Source organism: Protopterus annectens, chromosome 15.part0 (genome assembly GCF_019279795.1).
Source record: "Protopterus annectens isolate FY-2018-M chromosome 15.part0, PAN1.0, whole genome shotgun sequence".
Lineage (NCBI taxonomy): Eukaryota > Metazoa > Chordata > Ceratodontiformes > Protopteridae > Protopterus > Protopterus annectens.
In genome coordinates this window covers 225,551,914-225,578,384 of record NC_056749.1, presented here as the reverse complement: position 1 = coordinate 225,578,384, position 26,471 = coordinate 225,551,914, and the positions used below count along the sequence as shown (strand labels likewise).

The 26,471-nt window shown below is 42.9% G+C and overlaps 1 protein-coding gene across 3 annotated transcripts in view; it reads right to left on the bottom strand.

The window, feature by feature from the left end:
- Nucleotides 1-26,471, bottom strand: part of LOC122790153 (ligand of Numb protein X 2-like) — a 702,162-nt gene that overhangs the window by 327,428 nt on the left and 348,263 nt on the right. For all 3 annotated transcript variants that reach the window (XM_044057741.1, XM_044057740.1, XM_044057742.1), the window contains exon 5: nucleotides 18,568-18,948. In XM_044057741.1, coding sequence (XP_043913676.1) covers nucleotides 18,568-18,948 — 381 coding nt within the window. The remainder of the gene's footprint in view (nucleotides 1-18,567; nucleotides 18,949-26,471) is intronic.

The window sequence follows — 26,471 nt, the reverse complement described above, 5'->3', positions numbered from 1 at the left end:
AACTGTTTTGATCACAGGGTATGAGAAAAGGGGCTGCTCAGTGGGAAAATGAGCAGAAATAGCAGAGGCATGAATTTTTACAGAGGAGAAAGAGGCCACTATGTAGTAGGTCAGCTAGGTAATCCAGGATGAGAGGGAGGAAGGGCTGTGCCGTACTGGCTTTCCCTTAGCCTGGATCCAGGTGCAGAACCTTTTCCATCCATCAGCGTAAGACGTTCTGGTGCTAGGATGTCTGGCCTCACAGATAACATCCAGAACCTGTTTACTGAGGTTGGCAGATTAGTTCAGGGTTAGGGAATAACCCAAGCTGCCAAACTGAGTGTCTGCAATTGGGGATGCATGAATTCCCCTTCCCTCTGGGTCAGCAGGTTTGGGATCAGAGGAAAATGCCATGGAAGTAGTAGGGACAGGCTGCACAGCAAGGGGTACCAGTGCTGCCGGGGCCAGTCTGGAGCTATAAGAATGGTTCTTGGTTTTTCCTCCCTTATTTTGAGCAGTATCCTGGGTATGAGAGTTAGGGGAGGAAAGGCATAGACCGACAGATTGACCCAGGTGAAGGACAGGGCATCCACTTTCCAAACCATGCAGTGATGCTCCCTGGTGCAGAATTTTCTGAGCTGATGGTTGGTGTGGGAGGCAAAGAGGTTGACTTTCGGGGGTTCCCCATTTCTGAGTTCTTAGGGTGAAGGTACTTCTGTTGAGCTACCACTAGTATGGGTCCAGAAGATTTCTGCTTAACTGGTCTGCCAGAGAGTTGACAGAGCCTGGTAGGAATTGTGCTAACAGGTGTAGTTGCATGGCAGGGGCTGTGTGCCAAAGGGTCATGGCCAGCCTGTATAGAGGGTAGGAGCAAGTCCCTCACTGCTTGTTGATGTACCATGTCACAGTGGTGCTGTCTGTTTTGATCAGGAGAACCCCTGGAGAGAGAAGGGTCTTGAAAGCTGTCAAGGCATTGTGCACAGCCATCGTCTCTTTGTGATTGATGTGCAGAGGTATTTCCTGTGGGCTCCATTGGCCCTTTATGCACCTGCCGGCCAGTTGTGCAGCCCAAGCGTAGTCTAATATGTCTGTAGTGAGGGTCTGGGCGGTGGGGGGGGGCATTCTCTTGTTTTGGGAGCATGCTGTTGCCCACCAAAGAAAATCTTTTCTGAGGCAAGGAAATATAGGCAGAAGAGTTTCCAGGTCTTGAGAGTGTTGACACCAAAGGCTCTTTGGGTACCATTGAGGTTTCCTCATATGCAGTCTGCTATATGGAATGAGTTGTATGCAAGATGCCATGAACTCCAGAGCTTGCAGGATCTTCCTTGCAGATAGCTGGGGCCTGGTGGCTAGTTAAGAGACATGGGTTGTCAGGAAAATTTGTTTCTCTGGAGTAAGGTATGCCTTCTGGGATGCTGTGTCCAGACTTGCTCCCAGGAAGATTATCCTTTGGGAGGGCACCTGTTTGGATTTCTTTTCGTTGATTGTGTACCCCAGGGAGGTTAGTAGGGTCTTTTCAAAAGCCAGGTGCTTGAGCAGCTTTCCTTGCCTGTCTGCCTGACTAAGGCAGTCTAGGTATGGGTAAATCTGAACATTTCTTTGTATGCAAAAGGCAATGGCCAGAGCCAGACATTTTGTGAAAACTCTGGGAGCAGTAGATAAGCCAAAGGGAAGTGCAGAGAACTGAAAGTGTTGAGATCCTGCACTGAAGCGGAGATATTTCCTGCATGATTCCCTGAGAGGAATGTGGAGATAAGCCTCTTTTAGATCCAGGATGGCTAGCCAAGTGGCCTTGGAGAGCATGGGTAGCAGCAGTTGGAGGGTGAGCATTTTGAATTTTGGGATTACCAGCAAGGTGTTTAGAATGGATAGATTGAGGATGGGGCGCCAGGTGCCCTCTTTTCTGGGCACCAGAAAAAGTCTGGAGTAGAAACCTCGGCCTATCTGTTTTGCAGGAACGTACTCTACTGCCCTCATAGAGAACAGGGAAAGGATTTGCTTTTGAGCCTCTGCCCAATGATTTGGTGGTAGATCCTGGAACCCTTTTGGGGTTGGAAGGAAAATTTCCCTGAAACACAATGTTCAGAACCCAGTGGTCCTTGGTAATGGTGGCCCGGGTGCTTGAGTGAAAGGAGAGTTTTCCTCCTAGGGGTAAGTGACGGTGGGCAGAGGGAGGGGGTGGAGGAGGCGAGTCATTGTGAGTTCTTACCATAAGGGGGTGGCTTAGAACTCCCTGGTTTTGAAGTGGAGGTAGTCCACTGCTTAGATCTCTGCATTCCCTGGGGCTGCTGCCTGGGGGGCTGCTTCCACAGGGCCTAGGTTGGGCTAGTTTACTGGCAGCAGGAAAGGACCAGTGTTTGGAGGGACAATGCCTGCTGAACCTAGGGGGCTGGACTGGGAAGAAGTCCTTAACTGTTTGCATAAATTTTGCTTTTTGTTCCATCTTTTTAAGACCTCTTCTGCCTTAGTGCCAAATAAGTTATCTTTGTGCAAGGGGGCATCCAACAATTTAGATATGACATGGTCTGGCAGGGGTTGTTCCTTAAGCCATGCATGCCTTCTTATGACAGATCCAGTGACCGTTGCCCTACAAGAAGCTTCTAGGGCGCCAAAACTACAGTGCAAGGTGTGTTTAGTTACTTGACTTGCAGAATGCATCAACTCTTGTAAATCTTTAGATTCTGCCCAAGCATGAAAGGAAGACATTTTTTGTTTAAGGAGTTCCAAGGTATGTTGCTGAAATTCCAGCATATGGAATTGAGAATTTAGTGCCCTGGTAGCAAGAGTAGCTGAGGTATATACCTTTTTACCCCATCTGTCCAATGCTCGGGAATCCCTGTCTAAGGGGGTGGGATTCTTAGCAGAGATTGCTTTAATCCCTTTTGGCCCTTGAGAAATGACCTCAGGGTCAGCTGTAGGATTTTTAAAAATATATTTGTGTGAGTCAGGGACTCTACAGTACCCATCTGGTTTTCTGCGAGCAGGAGGAAGGGCATCAGGAGTCAAGCTGGATTCAAGGAAAACATCCTCCACAACATCCAGGACTGGCGGGGGGGGGGGGGGTCAAGGGTCTGTGTTGTGGAAGATCTAGGAATTCCTAGAATCTTTTTTTAGACATAGGGTAGTCCTGACTCTCCCATTGGAAATGCTCCTTTAAAGTATGCAGGGTTTCCCCAAAGGAAAAGTCCAGTGGGGGAGAGGCTGAAGGAATGGAATCCTCTGCATCAGAATCCTCATAAGTGGAGAGGGGTTGCATGTCTTCATAGTCAGATGCATAAGATTCATCAGACTCTTGTTCAGACAAAATTACAGGGGACAGACCTCTTTTCCTTTTGGAGGTGGTAGCTTGGCTTCCCCTAATCAGCATGATAAGCTTTTCCACCATTTTAAGCATTTGAGACCGAGGCAGGGTAGCAGGCGGCTAAAAGTGGGTCATCCGTTTCTTGGGTGTGGTTCATACCCTGGGCCTAAGAAACTTGGTAGTTTTAGAAAGAATGGTAGTCGCGAAAGAAGACGTCTGTCTGTGTTGAGATTCGGTAGCGTGAAGGACTTCCTCAGAAGCTGGTGCCTGCTCAGCGACTCCGGACCCATCCAAGGTAGAGATGACCGCAGGATACTTAGTCGTTTTTGCGGCATACCTGACTCTGAAAGGGTCTCGGTAGCGGCCTGCGAATAAACAAACAGTCATCAGGGGCTTTGAAAGCACCTCATTGAGTACCAGAAAACTGACGACTAGCTTAACGGAAGCTTCGTCGGTAGTTTTGGATCTGTGAGGTCTGTCTTTAAAAAAATGTAGTAGGCAACACAAACTCCAAATGAAAAAAAAAAACAGCAGCAGTGGGTTCAGGTAGAAAAGCCGACTCACAGTTTATCAAGGAATTTATTCAATAAAACACACAAAAGTTGTAGTTACATAAAAATCCAAAAGGTATAGAGAGTATTCCAGGCGCTTTCGTCTCTGGTGAATCAGAGACTTTTTCCAAGGAAATTAGAAAACTGTTCTGAGCTCAATTGAAACATATAAATCCACCCCCAATTAACACTGAACCAACAGAATAAAACCATGTAATGAATATTCATAAAGTTTATACATATTCAACAGTCACAGTACAATTCAACCACAGAACCCATCTCATGATAAAAAACACACTAAAATGTACAGCAAAAAACACACCAATCCCCAAAAATCCTGCCCTTGTCAAAATAGTATAGGTAAAAATGCTTATATATATTATATATATATATATATATATATATATATATATATATATATATACACACATACACACACACATATACATATAAAATGAAAAGTTATATAAATACATGTAAAAAACGTATATCAATTCATTTATCTAATGCTTTTAACTTCAAGAAACAGGCTATAAATAGAGCATAATTGATACCCGGCCAGTTTATTGCATTAGTTTTTATCTGCCATTGTGCCTCGTTTCTCCAGTTGTAGGGTCCAGGGGGCCACCCCTTGGGTCTATGTCTAAAACATCAATTATCGTAAATTTAAAATCATGCCCCTCATACTCCTTACAGTGTTTAGCGAGATGTTTATTAATAGCATTTTTATCTATACTGTTTGACAACGGCATGATTTTTATGTGACTACACCTTTCGTGTGTTTTATTGAATAAATTCCTGGATAAACTGAGTCGGCTTTTGTACCTGAACCCACTGCTGCTGGTTTTTGGCTCTGGCTTTATCTTTACATTTTTTTGGAAGATCTGCTGCTGGATGGCTTACCGAAGCCGTATTGGAATTCGAGGACTGTAAATGAAAATATCTGGCTACAATAACGGCCTGACGACGGATAGTTCTGGCATTCAACAAAGCACAGAAGCAACAAAGAGGGACGTTGTGGTCTGGGCCTAAACAAGTGACGCAGTAAGAGTAAAAGTCTCTGTGTGGTATTTGCTTTCTACAGGCGAGACAATTAAGTTTTTCTGATATCGGTTAGTGCAAGAAAAAAGGATCCCAATGGGGTACTTAGCGTTAGAAGACTTTAACTTCAATTCAGTAGACGAAAACTCAGGTAGCAGCCGACCAACACTCGTACGAACTGCTTCAGGCTCCACGGCAAGACTGACTGATGTAATGGCGTCGGCTGCCTTACTTTATACCGACGACCTCACGTCATTCCTCAAGCAACAACAACCGACACAGAAATACTAGGTCTCTGGTATTTGGGCCGGCCGAGGGCTACCCTGGCAGGAATAACCCAAATGTGATGACTGCAACAGTGAAACACGAAGAACATCACACTCCTTTCTTCTGGATAGGACTGTAGAGGTGTAGTCATTATCAAAACGAATAATTTTTTCACCCATTTTGACAGGGGAATTAGTCCAAGCTGATTTCAGCACTAAGTCATTGTCTTGTGAGGAAAGAAATCTAACTATTATAGAGCTGGGATTAGATGAACTCAGAGATGAAGCTGGATTTGCCAGGGACCGATAAGCCCTCTCAATTCTAAAAGAGAGGGATTCAGGCATGTTTAGTGCTGATGAAAACCACTTACTGAGGAAATGAATCATGTTAGCACCCTCTTCTTTCTCAGGAATTGCATACATTCTTATGTGATTCCTCCCTGATCTACTTACAAGTTCTTCCAGTTTCTCAATCAGCCTGGTGTTTATTTTTTTTCAGAAGAACTTCATTGTGATGTTCATTTTCTATCACTCTAGTATCCAGGTCAGTTACTGTTCAGATTCTTTTTTACTGTTCCATTTAGAAGTTCCAGTTGTTTACTGCACTCTTCTTTGATAATATCCATTTTGTTTTCGAATGTGTCCATTTTATGTGACAGTTCTTGGATGTTTGTTATTACAGGATGTAGTTCTTTCTTCACTGCACTCTCCTGGTGTGGGTTCTTCAAGTTGCTCATCTTGAGATCTCCAGTAGAAAACTTGACAGGAATGATTAAAAAATTCTCTTGACTATGTATTAATTGTTTAGAAAATATTAGAGTATGTTAATCTTTTAGTACACTTTTAGATTTTTCTAAAAATTAAAGTATATTTCCTGTCAGGATATTAAAATCTAAGCAGAGCTATGGATTTTTGCTGCTATCAAACTGGCATCTTGGCCACACCCCCCCACATATATTAGTTTTAACAACCTTATTTACAGCATTCTCCCCTACTACACTGGCTTCTTGTCTTTCAGAAATAACCCTTTGCAAAGCAACTTCAACTTGTTTTAATTATACCCTTTCCTAATAAACATTTTATAAGATTCATTTGCTTCATGTAGAAAGTCTTTATCTTGACTGCACAACCTACTTAATCTAAGAAATTCACTACAAGATAAGGCCTTCATCAAATGAACAGGATGACAACTAGAACCGCGAAAAATATATTACTCCCTATAGATTTCCTATAAATAGAAGTCACAGTTTTTACAACTAACCATACCTGTCAGGACTATGTCTAAAAAGGTAACCTTGACTCCTACTTGTCCTTCAAAATGTAATTGAAACCTATTATTTTGGAGATCTTCAACAAAATGGTCAACTAAATTTATACATAAAAAAAATTAATCAAAACGAAAACATTTCACTACATTAAAAAACATATGCCTATACAAATATTCCAGCTCAAATTTTGCCATCACTATATTAGCACACACTGGGTACGAAAGACGCCCCCATTGCTGTCCCCTGTATTTGATAACGCTCACCATTAAAAGTAAAAACATTTTTTTAAACAAAATGTAACTATAATAAAATTAGACTTGGGCGTATCACCTAAAAAATAATATAAGGTCTCAACCCCATGTTTATGTTGTATATTCGTATACAAGCTGACCACATCTAGGGTCAACCAATACATATCCCTTTCCCATGGGATAAAAGAAACCTTATGTAAAAAGACTTGAGAATCTTTTATATAACAAGAAAAACCCTGTACCACAGGGAACAAAACTATGTAACAAAATAATACCTATGTTATATAAAAAAATACTTATGTGCAGCTACAATAGGACGACCTTTCAATTTATCCAAGCAGTTATGCACTTTGGGAAGACAATAAAAGGTGGCCAAATTGCAATTATCTAAACTAAATTTCCTTTGAACATAATTTCTAGTAAAATATCCTAACCTACAACCTTTCTCTAACAATAATTGATATTCACAAATAGCATTACAGCAGCTTTCTATATTACTCTTCTCATAAATACTCCTATTCTCAAGATGTTCATAACACATTTTCACATACTTTACACAATTCATCACCGCAATTTTGCCACCTTTGTCTGCAGGTTTAATTACTAAATTCCTGTTACTTAAATCAAACAAAGCTTGCCATTCACTTTTAGTCATATTGTAACTACTACTACTTTTATTAAAACTCTTACATAGTTGCTCAACAGCAAAATTAAAAGAAGCTGAAAAATTTTGAATAGTACCATTAGTAAAGGGTGGTATAAATGTACTCTTACTAACCACACTATCAGTGTTTAGTACACAGTACATGTCATAAGCATCACTTAAAATATTTTCAGAAAAACAAAAATAAAAGCTTTACTCCGAAATGGAAGCATCAGCTTCATTCTCTATCATAAAATCAGTTGTGTCTTTCGGCTTTTCCCGGTTAGGGGTCACCACAGCGGAACTCTGGTCCACTAAAGATTGGCAGTTGATTTTTACGTGTTGAGTTGCCAGCCCTAACGCACAACCTTCAACGAAGGCATGCCCATTCACGCATGTCTCCATGAAGAAGACTGTCTGAGAGTCGAACCGGTCAGCGTCTTACTGTGAGGCGACAACGCTACCGCAGCACCAGTACTGTTGTAAAAAAAAAAAAAAAAAAAAATACACAAAAGGCGAAGTTTCCGTATCAGTCTAAATATCTCACATTGTAGCACATGAAATCTAGGAAACGCAGAAGGGGCATATTTCAGCCCCAAATTCAAAACAGACAGCTTCATTAGTCAAATTCACTCCAGAAATGTAACTACTATATTGTCACAACAGTTCATTAAATCATTGCTATCTACCTTTTTTGGCATTATGTTTAAAATGTCCATATGTTCTATCCCATTGTTGTCCCTGTCCATTTCTCATTCTCTTCCTATTAATATATTCTGACTGTCCTTCATGCCCCTTATTCCAAAACTGTCTTTCAAGACTGACTGGATCTTGTGCAGCTGGCAAAGATGGGTAATCCCCATCTTCCTATCCCAATCAGTTACATAGTCACTACCTTCCAAAGATGCAAAGGTAACAGTTATTCTCTTATTACCTCCATTCTCACAGGATTCACCCCTTATTCCCACAATTTTTAAACCTCCACAAAAAAGCCCCATCATTTTTATAGTCTTTCAAGTCACGTTTGCGTTTTTTTCTTTTCCACCAAATCATTCTTGTACTGCCTCAATTTCTCCTTAATGTCCACAAAAAAAAAACATCTAAATGTGACAAACCATATTGGGCAGTTAAAGTGGAGCAAAGCATAGGAGTTTCTTCCCTGATCTCATGTTGTTTGAAAGTATCACGTTCAATTAAGATTTTTATCCATTGATGGGAACACCGTTGTGCAGCTGCAACCCAATCTATGTTTGAATTCTTTATCCTCCGCAAATTCAGAGTCAAATGATGTACTGGGGCTCAAAATGCTCATAAGCTCCTAGGTGAAATATCTAACTCCACATATCTATATAAGCTAAGGATATTAAAATAAATGTTAGACTCTTTAAACAAGTTTAAAATCTGAGTAATTTTTCAGTCAGTTAAAATTTTTCCTCACAAAAACGTTTACACAAGCACCATGCAAATTCCCTTAGAAATGCAAACACAGCCCAGTTTCCTAACAGCATTTTTTTTTGTACAGGAAAAAAAAAATTTTTCCTCATAAAACATTAGAAATATCTGCTCAGCTCTTGAAGGAATGTTAAAAAAAAAAAAAAAAAAAAAAAAAAAAAGCTCCAAGTTTTTTATTAGGTCTAACTGCTTCTTAGACAAAGCTCCACACGTGAGGTCCTGGTGGTCAGAGTGCAGGGAAAGTGTCTGAAGCACTGACACGTTGACCATTGCATAGGGTAAAACTTATACAGGTTAGGCTATTGCAATGATGATCTATGTATTGAACATCTAAGAGTGTACAAATGTCTTACTTACACAGTATGGTGTTACTGATGGGAGCAAATTTAGATCCGTAGATCAGAGGAAATGACTGCTGGGTCAGCTACCAGATTTCTGTACAGGCATTTTGCTTTTTTTCTTCCACCCTATAAAAACCTATTAAATTTTCTGGGTGCTGGTGACTGAAAATCCAGCTCAAAAAACATTTTCAAAGATATCCAGAAATGACTTAAAAACAAGGACGACTACAGTTAGTTTTGGTTCCTACAGTGGCTATAAAAAGTGTACACACCCCTGTTAAAATGTTAGGTTTTTGTGATATAAAAAATGAGACCTCAATAAATCATTTCAAAACTTTTCTCACCTTTAATGTGACATATAACCTTTACAATTCAATTGAAAAACAAACAAATCTGTTAGGGGAAAAAATATAAAAAATAAAAAACATACAATAAGCTGGTTGTACAAGTGTGAACACCCTTAAACTAATACTTTGTTGAAGCACCTTTTGATTTAATTACAGCATTCAGTATTCTTGGGTACACACCTGCCATCAATTAGAGAGACTCTGATTAACCCCAAATAAAGTTCAGCTGTCCTAGTAAGATTTGCCTGACATTTACTCGGTTGCCTGCTACAGCAAAAGTCACAGTTCGCAGACAGCTTAGATAGCATCAAAGGGATCTCATTGTTGAAAGATATCAGTCAGGAGAAGGGTACAAAAAAATTTCCACAGCATTGGATATACCATGGAACACAGGGAAGACGGTCATCAAAAAGTGGAGAAAATATGGGACAACAGTAACGTTGCAAAGAACTGGACGTCCCTGCATAACTGATGAAAAGACCAGATGAAAAGTGGTCAGAAAGGCTGTCAGGGGACCTGCACAGCAACACTGAAGGAGCTGCAGGAATTTCTGGCAAGTACTGGTTGAGTACTACATATGACAACAATCTCCCGTATTCTCCACATGTCAGGACTATGGGGTAGAGTTGCAAGACGGAAGCCTTTTCTTACACAGAAAACATCCAGCTCAGCTAAAATTTGCAAAACAATAACATCAAGTCTGCCAAAAGCATGTGGCAAAATGTGTTATGATCTGATGAGCCCAAGGTTGAACTTTTTGGCCACAATTCCAAAAGACACATTTGCCGCAAAAACAACACTTCACATCAATGAAAGAAAGTACAGTTTTGTACCTACCATAAATGTAGATGTTCGAGTGCTAATACAGCTGCAGTCATAGATGGGTTTCTCCTGCCGTCAGGCGGGTCCTCGGTCGGCCGAATTCCAAAATTTAGGTCCGGCGTCGGTTGTCGTCACTTCTTCCCTTATGTCAGTGCGACAGGGGTATAAAAAACAGCCGATGCCATTTTCTTCAGTTTTTCTTGCCCCAGATGTCAGGTGCCCCCCGAAGGAAGGCAATACATAAATTTATGTAATAATGCAATGCAATATAATCAAAAAAGAGTAGTTGCAAGCAAATACATCATAAATGAATACCCCAATCAGGTTGTATGAGGAGGTGTTAGCCAATAGGCCTGTCCCAAGAGGGGAAGGAGGGAGGGAAACCTGGACTGCAGCTGTATTAGCACTCGAACATCTACATTTATGGTAGGTACAAAACTGTACTATGTTCATCGTGCATACAGCTGCAGTCATAACAGATGGGTAAAATCCCAAAGCTAAAAAAGGGGTGGTAGTCACTAGGTGGAACTAGGCGGAGCCAGGATGCCCTGCAAGACTGCAGTGGCAAAGCCTGCTCTAGTTTTGGAGTATAATGGTAGGTGATAGTGTTTGGAGAAGGTATGCACAGAAATCCAAGAGGCTGCTTCCAAAATATCTTTGGTAGGAACCCCTCTGAGGAAAGCTGCAGAGGTAGCTGTGGCCCTTGTAGAGTGTGATCTGATGCCTGCAGGTACAGTTTTACCATGAAAGGAGTAACAAAAACGTATGCAGTGGGCTATCCATTTTGAGATTGTCTGTTTTGATATTGGCTTCCCTTGAGCTCCTGCAGCATAGGACACAAAGAGTTGTTCTGATTTTCTGAAAGGCTTTGTTCTATCCAAATAGTAACGCAGCTGTCTGTGGATATCCAAGGAGTGTAGTGGTCTCTCCTCTTTGTTTTGAGGTTTAGGGTAAAAGGTAGGTAAGTGGATAGCCTGATTCAAAGCTACCCTGGATATCACCTTAGGCATAAAGGACGGATTGGTTCGTAAGGAAACTCTGTCCTGATGGAAAATGATGAAAGGCTGCACAGCCATGAGGGCTTGTAGTTCTGATACCCTGTGAGCTGAGGTGATAGCCAGAAGGAAGGCTGTTTTCCAGGACAAATATTGCAGCTCTGTTGAGGCAGCTTGCTCAAAAGGAGGCAAGGTCAGTTTTTCTAGAATGAAATTGAGGTCCCATGCAGGTACTGGTTGTTTCCTTGGGGGTTTTATATTCTTAGCCCCTCTGAGGAACTGTCTTAAGAGAGGGTGAGAGAATAAAGGAGGATCAGTGTTGTATTCTGCAGAAATGGCTGAGGCATGGATTTTGATGGAGGAGAATGAAAGTCCACTGCTTAGCAACTCGGCTAGATACTGTAATATCTGAGGTAAATTCAGTATTCCAGGATTGTGGCCCTTTTTGTCATTCCAGGCACAAAACCGTTTCCATTTTGCGGAGTAAGCTTTTCTAGTAGAAGGCCTTCTGGCCTCCAAAATGACGTCCTGCACCTCCTTGGAGAGTAGGGTCTGTGATGAAGTTAAGGAATCTTCCATGCGGCCAGATTGAGTGTTTTCAGCTGACTGTGAAGAGTTTTGAAGCTGTGCTGAGTCAAAAGAAGAGGCATTAAAGGTAGGATCCATGGTGGGGAATGCGTCAGGCTTCTCAGAAGTGGGTACCAGTGTTGTCTTGGCCAGTCTGGAGCAATGAGAATCATCTTTGGTCTGTCTGCTCTGGTTTTTAATAGAACTTTGGGCAGCAGAGGAAAAGCTGGAAAGGCATAAACTGTCATTGTTGTCCAACTGAAAGAGTGCGTCCACTCTCCAGGCCTGTGGATGAAAGGTCCTTGTGCAGAATTTTGCCAATTGGTGATTTTTGTGGGAGGCAAAGAGATCTATGCCTGGCCTTCCCCATGCTTGAATTATTTCTGTAAAAACTTGAGGATACAACTTCCATTTGTGTGGATCTGTCATATTTCTGCTTAGGTTGTCTGCCAGTATGTTTTCCTTGCCTGGCAAGTACTGTGCTTGAAACTCTATTTGTAATTCCAGAGCCATGTTCCAAAGAGACATGGCCAGCCTGCACAGGGGGCATGAATGAGTTCCTCCCTGTTTGTTTATGTACCACATTACTGTGGTGTTGTCTGTCCTTATCAATAGTTGACCTGGTTGCAGAAGGTCTTTGAAAGCCATAATAGCATTTATTACTGCTAGCATTTCCTTTTGATTGATGTGTAGGTGCTTTTCTTTTTGGGACCATTTGCCCTGAATGCACCGATCTGTCATGTGCGCCCCCCAGGCGTAGTCCGAGGCGTCTGTTGTGATGACTTGATTTGTTTGAGGTTTGCAGAATGGGAGACCTGTGTTTCTTTGGCATGCTTGAGCCCACTACAGAAATTCCTTTTGAAGACATGGAATCAGTGGTATTATTGTTTCCAAACTGTGGCTGTGTTGAGACCATAGGTTTTTCAGGTACCATTGAAGTTTCCTCAAATGCAGCTTTGCACATGGGATTAGTAGGATGCAAGATGCCATGAATCCCAGAGCCTGCAGGATTTTCCTTGCAGTCAGCCTGGTGAAATTTGCTAGTTTTCTGAAGTATTGAGTTAGTTGCCCCTGTTTCTCTGGCGTGAGGTAGGCCATCTGGGTGTTTGTGTCCAAGTTGGCACCCAGGAAAATTATTGTTTGTGTGGGTATCAGCCTTGATTTCTTTTTGTTGACTGTGTATCCCAGAGAATTCAACAACATTATTACAAAAGTCAGATGTTTCAGAAGAATGTGCTTGCTGTCCGCTTGGATCAGGCAGTCATCCAAATATGGGTATATTTGTATCCCTTGAAGTCTGCAGTAGGCAATTACTGATGCCAGGCATTTCGTGAATACTCTGGGCGCAGTAGATAAGCCAAAGGGCAATGCAGAGAATTGATAATGGGTTGAACCTGCAAGAAATCTGAGGTATCTTCTGCAATCTTGTCTGATTGGGACATGCAGGTATGCCTCCTTGAGGTCCAATGTTACCAGCCAAGACTCCTTGTCCAGCATGGGAAGAAGCTGCTGTAATGTGAGCATCTTGAATTTTGGCACGAGTAAAAATGTGTTTAGGATGGATAGGTCCAAAATAGGTCTCCAATCTTTTCCCTTCCTTGGTACCAGGAATAGTCTGGAGTAAAAACCTTGACCTTGTTCTTGTGTGGGCACCTCTTGAATAGCTTTCATGTCCATGAGATCTGAAATCTGTTTTTGTGCCTCTGCCCTTTGATTGTGTGGCAGGTTTGGCATGCCTCTCATTTTTGGAAGGGTGTGAAAATGGAATCTGTAGCCTCTGTTTATAATGTCCAGGATCCATTTGTCTTTTGTGACAATATGCCAATTTATCAAAAATAATGCCAGTTTTCTGCCTAAAGGTGCTGCCATTTGAGCCTTGCTTGGCATGCAAAGGGGAAAGTCATTGGGTCTGCTTTTTGAATGGCTGTGAACTATCCTCACCACCTCTTTGTGTAGGAGCTTGCCATTGTTTGCCTCTAAACGATCCTTGCGATTGCCCTCTGCCCCTCGGGCGCCTGTATCTACCTCTTTGGGGTCTGTCCGTGGCTGGAAAGGACCAATTTTTGGAAGGCCAATTTCTACTGAAACGTGGAGGTTGTACCTGTAGGAAATCTTTCACTGTTTGCATCGACTTAGCCTTTTCCTCCATTTTCTTTAATACCTCCTCAGCTTCAACACCAAATAATACATCTTTTTGCAGAGGGGCATCTAGTAATTTAGCTTTGACATGATCTGGTAAGGTTTGCTCTTTGAGCCAGGCATGTCTACGTATGACTGATCCTGTAACAGCAGCTCTACATGAAGCCTCTAAAGCATCAAAACCACATTGCACGGTATGTTTACCCACTTGTTCTGCAAAATGCATCAAATCCTGCAACTCCTTCAAGTCTGGTTGTTCAGGTTGTGACATTTTGCTTCTCAACTGTGATAACAGAAACTGTTGGTACTTTAACATATGGAACTGGCAGTTTAACGCCCTCATGGTTAAGGTGGCCGAGGTGTATACCTTTTTCCCCCACCTTTCTAAAGCTCTGGAATCTCTCTCTGAAGGTAATGGATTTTTAGCAGTGGAGGCCTTAATTCCCTTGAGACCCTGTGAGATAGTTTCTGGGTCAGCCGGATGGCTTTTGTATAGGAATTGGTGAGAGTCAGGAACCCGGTAATACCCGTCAGGCTTGACTGGGGCTGGAGGTAAAGAGTCTGGGTTAAGGCAGGCCTCCGAATAAACATCAAGAATGTATAAGACAGGAGGTATAGCCAGAGGCCTGTGCTGAGGGAGCAAGAGAAAATCCCTAAGCCTTTTCTTGGAGTCTGAGTACTCTTCGCCTTCCCAGTGGAAGTGTTCCTTCAAGGTATGTAAGGTTTCCCCAAAAGAGCAATCCTCAGGAGGGGAGACAGAGGGAATGGACTCCTCTGCATCAGAATCTTCAAAAGGGGAGTATGAATGTTCCTGGTCATCAGAATGCTCTGAAATAATGGAGGCCTGGTCCGAGGAGGGGGATTCTTCCTCCACTCTGGGCCTTTTGTCCGGGGGGGGGGGGATGAGAGCCCCTGATAAGAGTAATCAAATCCTCAGCCATTTTGAGCAACTGCTTTTTAGGCATGGGACCTTGAGAAGGGCCCTGTGGAGCTTGTCTCTTAGAATGCATGGCTGCTTTAGACTTAGTGAAAGCCTTGATGGAAAAAGAAGAGGAAGGCCTGAAGACACCTTGAGAGGTGGCAGACCTGTCTAAACTCTGTGCGTCACCGCCAAGAGTAGCTTCGGTATTGGTAGTCGGGGTGTGGGCCGAGGAGCCTGCGACCTCGGGTACAGTAGACACCGCCAATGAAGTGTCATCGATAGTCAGGGGCTGCGTAGGTGCCTCACTGAGAACCGGACCACCTGAAAAGAACAAAAACGACAGGCCGAGACGTCGTGGTCTGGGCCTAAGCAAGGAATGCAGAGGGAATGAAAATCCTTATGCGGTATTTGCTTCCCACATGAAATGCAATTATTAACTTTGTCTGACATCGGTCTGAGGCAAGAAAAGTTTCCCCAATGGGGTACTTAGCTTTTAAGAAGACTTCAGTTGCAAAATATTCGTAATCTCAGGAGCTGGCCGACCGGCACTTGCGAACTGCTTCTGCTTCGGGGGACCGCACGGCAAGAAAGACTGAAGAAAATGGCATCGGCTGGTTCTTTTATATCCCTGTCGCACTGACGTCAGGGAAGAAGCAACGACAACCGATGCCGGACCTAGACTTTGGAATTCAGCCGACCGAGGACCCGCCTGACGGCAGGAGAACCCATCTGTTATGACTGCAGCTGTATGCACGATGAACATCACCATCCCCATGGTGAAGCAAGGTGGTGGCAGTATCATGCTTTGGGGGTGCTTTTCTTCAGCTGAAATTGGGGCTTTAGTCAAGGTGGAGGGAATTATGAACAGTTCCAAATACCAGTTACTTTTGGCCCCAAACCTTCAGGCATCTGCTAGAAAGATGAAGGGGAATTTCACCTTTCAACTCAACAATGACCCCAAACATACATCCAAATCAACAAAACAATGGCATCACCAGAAGAAAATTTAAGTTTTGGAATGGTCTAGCCACAGATCAGACCTAAATCCAACAGAAAACCTGTGGGTTGACCTGAAAAGGGCTGTGCACAAGAGATGCCCTCGCAATCTGACAGATTTGGAGCACTTTTGCAAGGACAAATATTGCCAAGTCAAGATGTGCCATGCTGACAGACTCCTACCCAAGAAGACTGAATGCTGTAATTAAATCAAAAGGTGCTTCAAAGTATTAGTTTATGGGTGTGCACACTTAGCAACCAGCTTACTGTACGTTTTTCATTTTTTATATTTTTCCCCCAACAGATTCGTTTGTTTTTCAACTGAATTGTATAGGTTATAGGTCACATTAAAGGTGGGAATAGTTTTCAAATTATTTATTGTGGTCTCATTTTTTTACATCACAAAACCTGACATTTTAACAGGGGTGTGTGCACTTTTTATATACAGTGTACATCTCCAGGAGTTCAAGTTAGTTTTGGGAAAAGCTGATCACTTCCGCCACCTCCATTTAAACTGCTCACTCAAATCTGGACGGTCCCCGAAAGAAACATCCTCAAGGGACTTCAACAAGAGACAAGTGTCCTCATCATCTATGCTATACTCAAGAAGACAGCAGAGCTGCTCCTCTTCTTCACAAACATCCAATTTGGATGACCACCTAGTAACAGGTCCCCTTCTCTTTTTTGCAGGAACCAAGCTACCTGAACTGGAAGGTTCAGTGGGAAAGGCATATATATAAGTAGCTCTAATTGGACTAGGCCTTCTTTCATGGTCCATTCCTCATACTGGCTAAGTGCAGGCACTTGGAAACAAGTATTCAGCTATGATAAGGACACTTTTTTTCCTGAAGAGATTGGAAAAAAAAGATTATCACAATACTGCAAGCAGCTAAAGAAGTAATATAATTAGGAGAAAGAGATGGGAGCTAAAACTGTGCGCCTCTAGTCTGCACCCTTCAAGCCCTCACAGGACAAATGGAGCTCATAAGCACCCTCACCCACCCACACACACATCACCTAGTTCTTCAGAAACTATTTTTTGGCTTTCACATTTTCTAATAGCAATTACCATTTTTTTTTTGCTTTTGAGACTTACAATGGTGCTCACTAAGACAAAGTGGAAAGGATAGGCACCCTGTGAATCAATGGCAAAAGTCCTTGGTACTACATAAATGCTTGGAGGTTTATGTCTCTATGAAGTAAGGTTTGCTTGGTTAAGAGTTTTACAAAAGTAAAGATGAACTTTCCCTGGACAGAACAGGCAATAAAGGAGAAGCTTCTTTGGTGGAATCTGGTGACCCCAAGCACATTTTAGGGAAACAATACATCTTAGAAAAATCTCCTAGTATATCACCGTCAAATTTAATTCACAACTTACTAGGGACAGCAATATAATATAGAATGACACCAAAATCATCTAACAGCAGTGATGCTAGTGATGTGCCCAAAAAAAACAACAAAAGACAAAGCTGTCTGCTCTCCCTTTTGTACCTTAAGTTCTACATTAGGAAAAGACTAGACCCACTATGGGAACATCCAAAGCACTAGATGTCTTGCCAGACAGATACCTACTTCCATCCAATTAACATTTAAGCTAGCTAAATCATACTGCAGCAGTGTTCCCTACAATTGCCATCAATAAAGAAAGGTCAAAAGACAAACCAGCTAAAAATGCACTTGCAGTAAGTAGTAATCTATACGAGGATATTACAACCAGTAGGACAAATGGTTTACATGTCTGGAAATAAAGGACAGTGAACGAACTCTCATTTAAACAATACAAGTATCCTGAACTCAGGAATAAACTCTGGTAATATCCAGGCTTATCATGAAGAAAGGTTCCAGCATTTGTTTTTGGGGATGTTGACAAAAAAGGAAGAAAAAAAATCAGAGATGTGGCAAGCAAGACATTCATCAGTCCCATTAGAAAGGGCTTCCATTACAGCCAAATCACCAAACATGATCTTAAAATTACAAAATTAATAAAACTACAGCTTCAGTGTCAGATAAATATACTTAGAACTACCAACCTGTATAGAACACTGAACTGTCATTTGTAAAGACAGGGAACCTGGATCACTGCTGCTATCACCAGTAACGACTAGGGCTAGACCAAGAGTTCACAGGAGTCCAACTAGGGACCGAATTTCTGACTGTTCGATCATCACTGTGAACTTGATTCTGAGGGTCTGGTCTGATGTGCTAAGCTTGGCTCATCGTCTCCTCATACCAAATAATGGTTCTAAACAACTAGCCACTCGGCAAACAATCTTGGACAAGGCAAGAAAGACATCACTGTGGTGGTGGGGTAATGTACTCCCCAGAGCCCCACTTCCTGTTTACTTGGCAGGTTTACTAAGTGCAGTCATGCACATATCTGAAGCATCAATGGGAATTGTAGACATCTGCACATAGATACTTTTGCCAAACTCTGCCTCTACATATATTTATTTTTCTATTTGTTAAGTGGGTAGATAAACTGGTTCGAAGACCCTTTTCAGCCACAGTCAGGCTCAAATGGCCAGACACACAAATAAAATACAGTTATACATATACAAAGTCAATAACTGAAACATGCAGGTATCCAATGCACATACACATAAATATCCAAGAAAGAAGGGCTACAGCAGCTTTGACAATACACACTTAATGCATTTGTCTCCCTCATAGAGCACTGCACACTTACTTGGATTATCTGTGCAGCAACTTCAGGGGTCCCATGTCGCAGGTCTTGTCCATTTATAAACAGCACTTTATCACTGCTTCTCAGCCTCCCATCTTTGGCAGCCAGGCCACCTGCTAGGAGCTCCAGAATGTACACTCCAACCTCATCTGGCTTTCGAATGAGTTTAATACCCAAAGGTTCAGTTATATCCCTTTTCATAAGAACAGCCTGAATAACGTCATGCCGAGAGCTGGAGTTTGTGCTGGAAAATGAGTCTTGATGGGTGCTTTTGTTTGAAAATCCTTTTTCCTGTAGGACTGTAAGGTGGAGAATGGAACATGGACACCGAAGCAAGGAGATGGCATAGCTATGATTTACACTGCTCACATTGACTCCATTCACCTAGAAAAGATACAAATATGTTTAAGTCCACTTACAGACTGGATTAAATGCATACATTTTTTCATTACACTGCTTAACTAGTACCACAAGAAGTGATGACAAATGTTTAAGCAAGGCTGTTAATCATTAACCTGCTTACGTACTGCCATGCAAAACAAAGATTTTACATGTTCTTGATCATATCAGAAATTACTTTTAATGTTTTTATTTCTCAAACAATTATAATTTTCAAGTCCTTTATTCAATGAATTCATCACACCATGTGTCTTCAAGCAAGCAGCTTAAAATTGTGGTAATCACGAAACTTAAATGAGGCATACAATAAGCATCAGTTTCCCATGTCTAACTCATAGAGAGACAAAACCAGACAGACAGACATGCTGGCTTACTGGTGCAGAGGCAAGGTGACCACTTGTGCTGGTGGCCATCACCCAGGTTTAAGAACAGATCCAGCACTGATAAGGTTGGCTGGGATGAACAATATTAAGCGACCATGGGTCAGCTTTCATTGCCCGAGAGGAAAATAAGAGATACTTCCATCAAATGCAATATTTTTTTAACCAACACTTAACAATAACTCAATTAGTCCTACCACGACCTTATGAAATGTAGTTAAAGATGCACTCATACAAAATTAAGAAAAATCAGACAAACCAAGAATGTGACAAACCACAGTTAGAACTTTTTTTTATAATGAATGCAAGTGATGTAAAAAATCATATTAAACCAGACAGCAATTTCAAAGGTATGGAGAATACTAATTAACTGATGAATGACTGCTAATACTGTTTTGTTGTGCGATCCCAACTCATAGCTCACCACTAAGGGGAAACTTCCTAGAGTCTTTCTGCCTCTGTAGGGCTGTGTAATAAATGCTTCAAATAAATTTAAGTTTCATCAAGACGTAAATGTAAATACAGGTACAGGTGTAACACAAATGCCATGCAAGTTCACTGTAAGGGCTTTGACCTGCCTCATGAAAAGCAATCTGGAATTTTACACTGCCTTGGTACGAAACCATGCACTACTAGCAATTCTCTTCAGTCATTTTTACAGTGCTACTAGTGAATGACGTAAACTATGACCCCATCTGTTTTCTACAATTAAAGTTGATGTACAACAGATTATAAAAAGAAGTTATGTACATACCATAATGTTCCTTGTTTGTAGTCCATCTCGCCTACATTCTTGCTGGATGGGTTTGGAGCAGATACTTGGCTCCGACTCGGCCGATACTAAAGCTCGAGAGCTTTTACTGGCTCGAGGCTAGCCCCTATCCCATGGTGATTCACAGCAATTCCCCAGATCTAGTTTGCAAGAAAGCAATAAGTACCTATAAGGTAAGACAAATATCAGAGCTGCATATATACAAAGGATTTTGAAAATATAATCCATGCCAGGTGGACAACAAAGAGAACCAGGTCAGGCAGCACCAGTATAGTCCACCAGATCCCCCAGAAAACAGGAAGGAGGTTGGAGGGAGGGACGCAAGAATGTAGGCGAGATGGACTACAAACATGGAACGTTACAGTAAGTACATAACTTCTTTATGTTATGTAGTCCTATAATCGCCGTAATTCTTGCTGGATGGGACAGTGTCCCTAGCATCTATATCCCGGGTGGCTCAAGCAAAGAGACTCTTCAGCACAATGGATCCAAAGGAAGACCTGTCCCGGGAGGCCAAATCCAATTTGCAATGAGTGACAAAAGTATGTGATCTTGCACAAGTAGCTGCTGCACAAATAGTATCAATTGGGAGCCTAGATCTAAAGGCACATGAAGTAGATACAGCTCTAGCAGAAGGACCTTTAACTTTGATGGGTAACTGCTTGCCAGCTGATTGGTAAGCAAATGAAATGCAATCCAAAAGCCATTTTGAAAGAGTAACCTTAGAAACAGGCAAGCCCTTCTTGTCGGAAAAGGAAACAAATAGTTGATCTGATTTTCTGAATTCTTTAGTCCTGTGTAAATAAAACCTGAGTATTCTGTGAATGTCTAACTGGTGGTCTATACTCAGATTTATTAGAGTGGTTTGGAAAAAAACACAGGTAATTCAATAGTAGTATTCAGATTGTGCTCTGAGCATACCTTGGGAAGAAAGGAAAGGTTTTGCCCTGAGAGAGACTCTATCCTTGTGAAAAATAATGTAAGGAGGTTGAACAGTTAGAGCTTGCAGTTGAGACCCTCTTAGCCGATGTTAAGGCTACTAAGAATAGTGTTTTCCTTGACAATTTTAGGTCTGATGAAGAGGATGGCTCAAAGGATGCAGACATCAAAGATGAGAGGACTAAGTTTAAGTCCCAAGGTTCTAATGGCTGTTTGATTGGAGGCCTGAGAAGAACAACATTTAAGAAGGTTTTACACAAGGAGTGCTGCATGATTGGATTTCCCATGAAACCAAAATGGAAATTGGAAATGGCAGCTAACTGAACTCTAAGTGTAGCGGCTGCCGCTCCTTCATGAAAAATTGACGCTAGGAAAGATAAAATAGATTCTATAGGAGCCAGATCTAAGCTCTGGTTCATAGACCAAAACAAAAACCTTTTCCATTTGCTGGAGTATAGTTTGAGTGGAAGGTTTATGGGATGAAATTAGAATGTGTTTGACCGAAGGGGATAGGGGAATACACCTGGCTATTCGTGGAACTAGAGCAGGCATGCTGTCAATTTGAGGGTGTGGATGGTGAGGTGGAACTGTCCAGACTGATGAATCAGGAGATCTGGAGATGGGTCCATAATCCATGGTTCCTCCAAAAGGTAGGGCCACAGGAAGGGAGACCAAACTTGTCAAGGCCAGTAAGGAGCAATGAGGATCAAGGAACTCCTCGACTGTCTTGATTTCTGTATTACTTTGAGAATGAGTGGAAAAGGAGGAAAGGCATAAAGAAGTCCCAGTGGCCAGTCATGAAATAGAGCATCCCTGGGTGACATCCCCAGATGGGGAATGAGGGCAAAGTAGCTGCTGCATTTGGTGTTCAGGCGAGTGGCAAATAGGTCGCAGCAAGGCTGGCCCCATCTGTGAAAGATCTCTTTCGCAACATTTGGATTCAGGGACCACTTGTGAGGCATCAGAATTGCTCGGCTGAGCTTGTCTGCTATTATGCTGGATTTCCCCGGGATATGCATTGCTATCAGGAAGCGCTGAGTATCCATCACCCATTTCCAAACTCTTTAAGGCCTCTCTGCAAAGCAGGTAAGATTTGGTTCCCCTTTGTTTATGTACCAGACGACAGACATGTTTGTCTGACTGAATCGCAATTGTCCCAGTGGGAAGGGAGCTGTGAAGTGCTTGCAACGCATACAGCACTGCTCACATCTCCAAAACATTGATGTGCAAGTGGTTCTCATGGTTCTGCCAAGTACCTTGGACTGTCATTCCCTGATAATCCCCTCCCCACCCTATCTGGGAAGCATCCATGGTCAAAACTGCTTTCTCTTAGGGAGGAACAATTAGACTACCTAGGAGTTGTTGTGTGTGCAGCCACCATGTGAGATCCTTTTTGCAGGTGTTTGTTATAAAAATCTGGTGAGACAATGGAAGGTCTTGCATCGACCATTGGGCAAGTAACAGCCAATGAAGTATCCTCATGTGTAGACGAGCAAGAGGAACTAATAGGATGGTGGAAGCCATAGTCCCTAGGACTTGGACTACTCTGGCCTGAACTTTTTGTTTATCAAGGATCTGACTTGACTGCTTAGAGAGACTACTCTTTCTAGTTAGTCTTGCTGACATGGTGGTTGTGTCTATTTCTGAGCCTAAGCATACAATGTGCTGTGAGGGAGAGAAGGCAGACTTTTTTTAGGTTGACAGTGATACCTAGACTGGCGCACAAGGTTCTGATGCGTTGATGCTTGGTGGTAGCAGTGAGGAGCCAGTCGTCTAGGTACGGAAACACCTGGAATCCTTGACATCTCAGGTGAGCTGTTACCACTGCCATGCATTTGGTAAACACGCTGGGGGCTGCAGTGAGACCAAAGGGCAGTGTTCTGAACTAAAAATGACTGTCTCCCAGCCGGAAGCGTAAATGTCTCCTGGAGCACCTGTCCATTTTGATGTGGTAGTACACGTCCTGGAGATTGATTGAGCACATCCAAGTGTCCTTCCCGATAAAGGGAAATATCGACTGCAGAGTGACCATTCGGAACTTCAATTTCTTTACATGCTTGTTGAGCCTACTGAGATCTAGGACTGATCGCCAGTCCCCTGTCTTTTTTGGAACTAAAAAGAATCAGGAGTAAGTTCCGGATCCTACTTGCTCTGCGGGGACTTCTTGGATGACTCTTTTTTGCAGCAACAAGATGATCTCTGATGTTGCATGGTCTAGATGGATGGATGGTACGTCTGCTAGAGACCAATTTGTTGGGGGTTCGGAAACAAAGGGGATCAGGTAACCTCTGGATATTATGGTGTGTACCCAACAATCTTGGGAGATGGTTAGCCAGGCACTTGCGTACAGCGATAGATGACCCCCGACTGCCTCCAGAAATGGACAGTTGGGCAACCCCTCAGGGGCGATGGGAGGAACGATCAGAGAAAGTTTCTCTGTCTCCCTAATGCTGCAGACCTCCTTTGCCGTGAGGGCGGTGCCTTCCATTATATCCTCCCCCTCTGCCTCTAGGGGAGGGTTGACCTTGTGCCTGAGAGAAACCTTTTTGGGATTTACGAAACCAGATTTTCACTCCTGTATTACACTTGGGATAGGGTCTACACAGGAGGGAGAAATGGACTGCGACAGCAGATAAGGTTTTCCCTTCCTGCTCACACCTAGTCTCTTTCACTTGGGGTCCAAAAAGAGATGAACCATCGAAGGGGACGTTAGTGAAGGAAGACTTGAAGGACTCCGTAAAATTACAAAGACGCATCCAAAAATGTCTCCTGAGGGATATTCCTGTTGCGGCTGCCCTACTCGCTCCATCTGCCACATACGACATCAGCCTCATGGAGGAGTTAGCTAAGGAAGTAAGGGTTGAGAGCTGCACAAAAACCTTATCCATGGAAGCTGGAGCTACTGAACCCTGGAGGGTGTCTCCTAACTCTTTCAGAAGATCCCTTTGAAGAAGAGTACAATGTGTAAGGTAATTCAGTGATCTTAGTGTAAATGCCGCTGAAGAAAAAGTATGCTTCCCGTACCTATCCATCATCCTGAACTCCTTGCTAGGAGGATGGAGATTAGAAGATGTCTCGGATAACTCCTTCTTGGTGGCCACTGTTACCACCATAGAATCAATGGGAACTCCCTTACTAAGGAGAGTCTTGTCCTCAGGTGCTGTCATGAACTTATTTGGACTCCTCGGGATGGGCTCCACTGAATCTGGAGAGGTCCAGGCTTTCCGCAATACGACCCCCAAAAGTTGGTCATAAGGCGGTGTCACCCAAGAGGTGGGAGGTCGGGAACCAAAGGCCTCAAGATGCACTGATTCATCCTCTGTAGGGTTAGAGGTCTTCCAATCACCTCTCTGTGTAAGGATTTCTAGGGTGTCAGAAAAGGAGACCTTTTCAGAGGGGGATCTAGGGGACCCTTCTGATTCCTCTAAACCAGTGTCTGATGTGACAGACTCAGGTGAGTTGACATGCTTCCTCTTACACAGCCTCTTCCGAGGGAGCTCTCCAGTGGGATAATGGGGAGGTCTCAGAAGAGGGGGCACCTCCAAGAGGGCTACTTGGGCCTCTGTCTCCCTACGCTGTGGGGGTGGCAAGGGGGAAGAGGTTGCTGCCTGCTGGTCGTGGGACAAAGGTTCCAATGGTATGGCTTTAGCAGAAAATAAAGCCTTCTCTTTGGCTTTGAAAGCCTTCCTCCCTCACTCCGAAGACCTCTGCTCTGAGGGATGGAAGGTTGACTCCTAGAAAGGGGGAGTGGCTCCGAAGCATAAGTGGGAGCCAAGCTGAGTCGAGCTGAGGCTCTGAGATGGAGGGTCGGTTCCAACGAGAACCCAGGGTGACTGTTCCCCTTGAAGTCTACTCGAGAGCGTCAAGTGAAAGGCTCCGAGAGCGAATCAGTTGGAGGAGGAACAGTAGTCGGTAAGGGGATTTGAAACCTTTGCATCTGGAGGGGCTAATTTTCTATCCAGAGCTGGATCCAAAAGCAACCTCTTCACCACCTGCTCGTTGTCTTCATCAGACAAGTCCTGGAAGATCTGGTGGAGACAGAAGGAGATCTCCTCCACTCCAAAATAGGAGATCTCAAGGTGGAGGAGATTACCTCAATTTCCAGTAACATTTTCGGTACCGAAAGTTGCCTCGGTACTGAGGAGACAGACGGCACCGAAATGGACGAAGATTAATTGGAACTGGAACTTCTTGGCTCCGACGCTTTAGTCTTTTTAGTCGGCTCCAAAGCTGGGGCCGAAGATTTTCTCTTAGAAGATTTTGGAGCTGCCTGACCAAGTTCCAGCAGTTCCTGAAAGGAACTGGTCATGAGACCCCTTATCAATGAGTTTCCTCTTTCTTTCATTTAAAACTCTGGTGCTAAATGCATGGCAAAAGGTGTAGGGCTCCCGCAAATTGGCTGCACCCAAGGTAATACACGCAACTGGTGTGACTGTCTGTGAGAGAGACTTTCTGTGCACATCTATCACACTTCTTAAACCCCGAAGGGCGATGATCCTTATTGCTCCCTATCCTTATCTTTCGACATTCCGACTACCAGGAATAGAGTAGCTGGAAAAACAACAAGCAATACAACACTAAATACTAACTACAGACAAAGAAGAAGTGAGAAAGAACTTGTATATATATATATACACATATATAGAGTCTATATTAGAACACCGAACGTTCAAAATTTCGAGTGTTCTAATATGGAACTATGAATCGAAAATTTAAAACATAGAACATACAGAACAGCAAATTTTTTCCTAGGGAAAAAATTTGCTGTTCCAAAACACATACACACAACACAAGCATACCAAACAAACACAGCAATCCACACACATACACCTAAACTCTTAAACTTAACCCTACACTAAACTATACATACACCACTATCCACTTACCTTAACCCAAACCCTAACTATAAGGTCTGTCACTATCGTACAGTCACCTCACCCTAACCCTCACGTCCACACAATCACACACTTACCTGACCCGCACCCTAACCGTAACTCACCTAACCCACCCTAAAGTACAGTTTTGTACCTTCCATAAATGTAGATGTTAGAGTGTTCACACTGCTGCAGTCATTATACTTGGGTTATCCTGCCGTCAGGTGGTCCCGCAGTCGGCCAGAGTTCCAAAGTCTTGGTCCAGCTTTGGTTGCTGTCGCTTCTTCCCTGACGTCAGTGCACCAGGGATATACAAGATGCAGCCGATGCCATTTTCTTCAGTTTTTCTTGCCCCAGATGTCAGATGCCCCCAAGTAGGTAGGCAATACATATTGCTAATAAAACATACATAAAAAATAAAAACAATACCTTCAGTTACAAGCAAATACACCACAAAGGTTATATAGGATAGAAAGGTATGGATAAGTCCAGCAAGGACAGAGAGGATGGAGGGAGGGTAACCTGGACTGCAGCAGTGTGAAC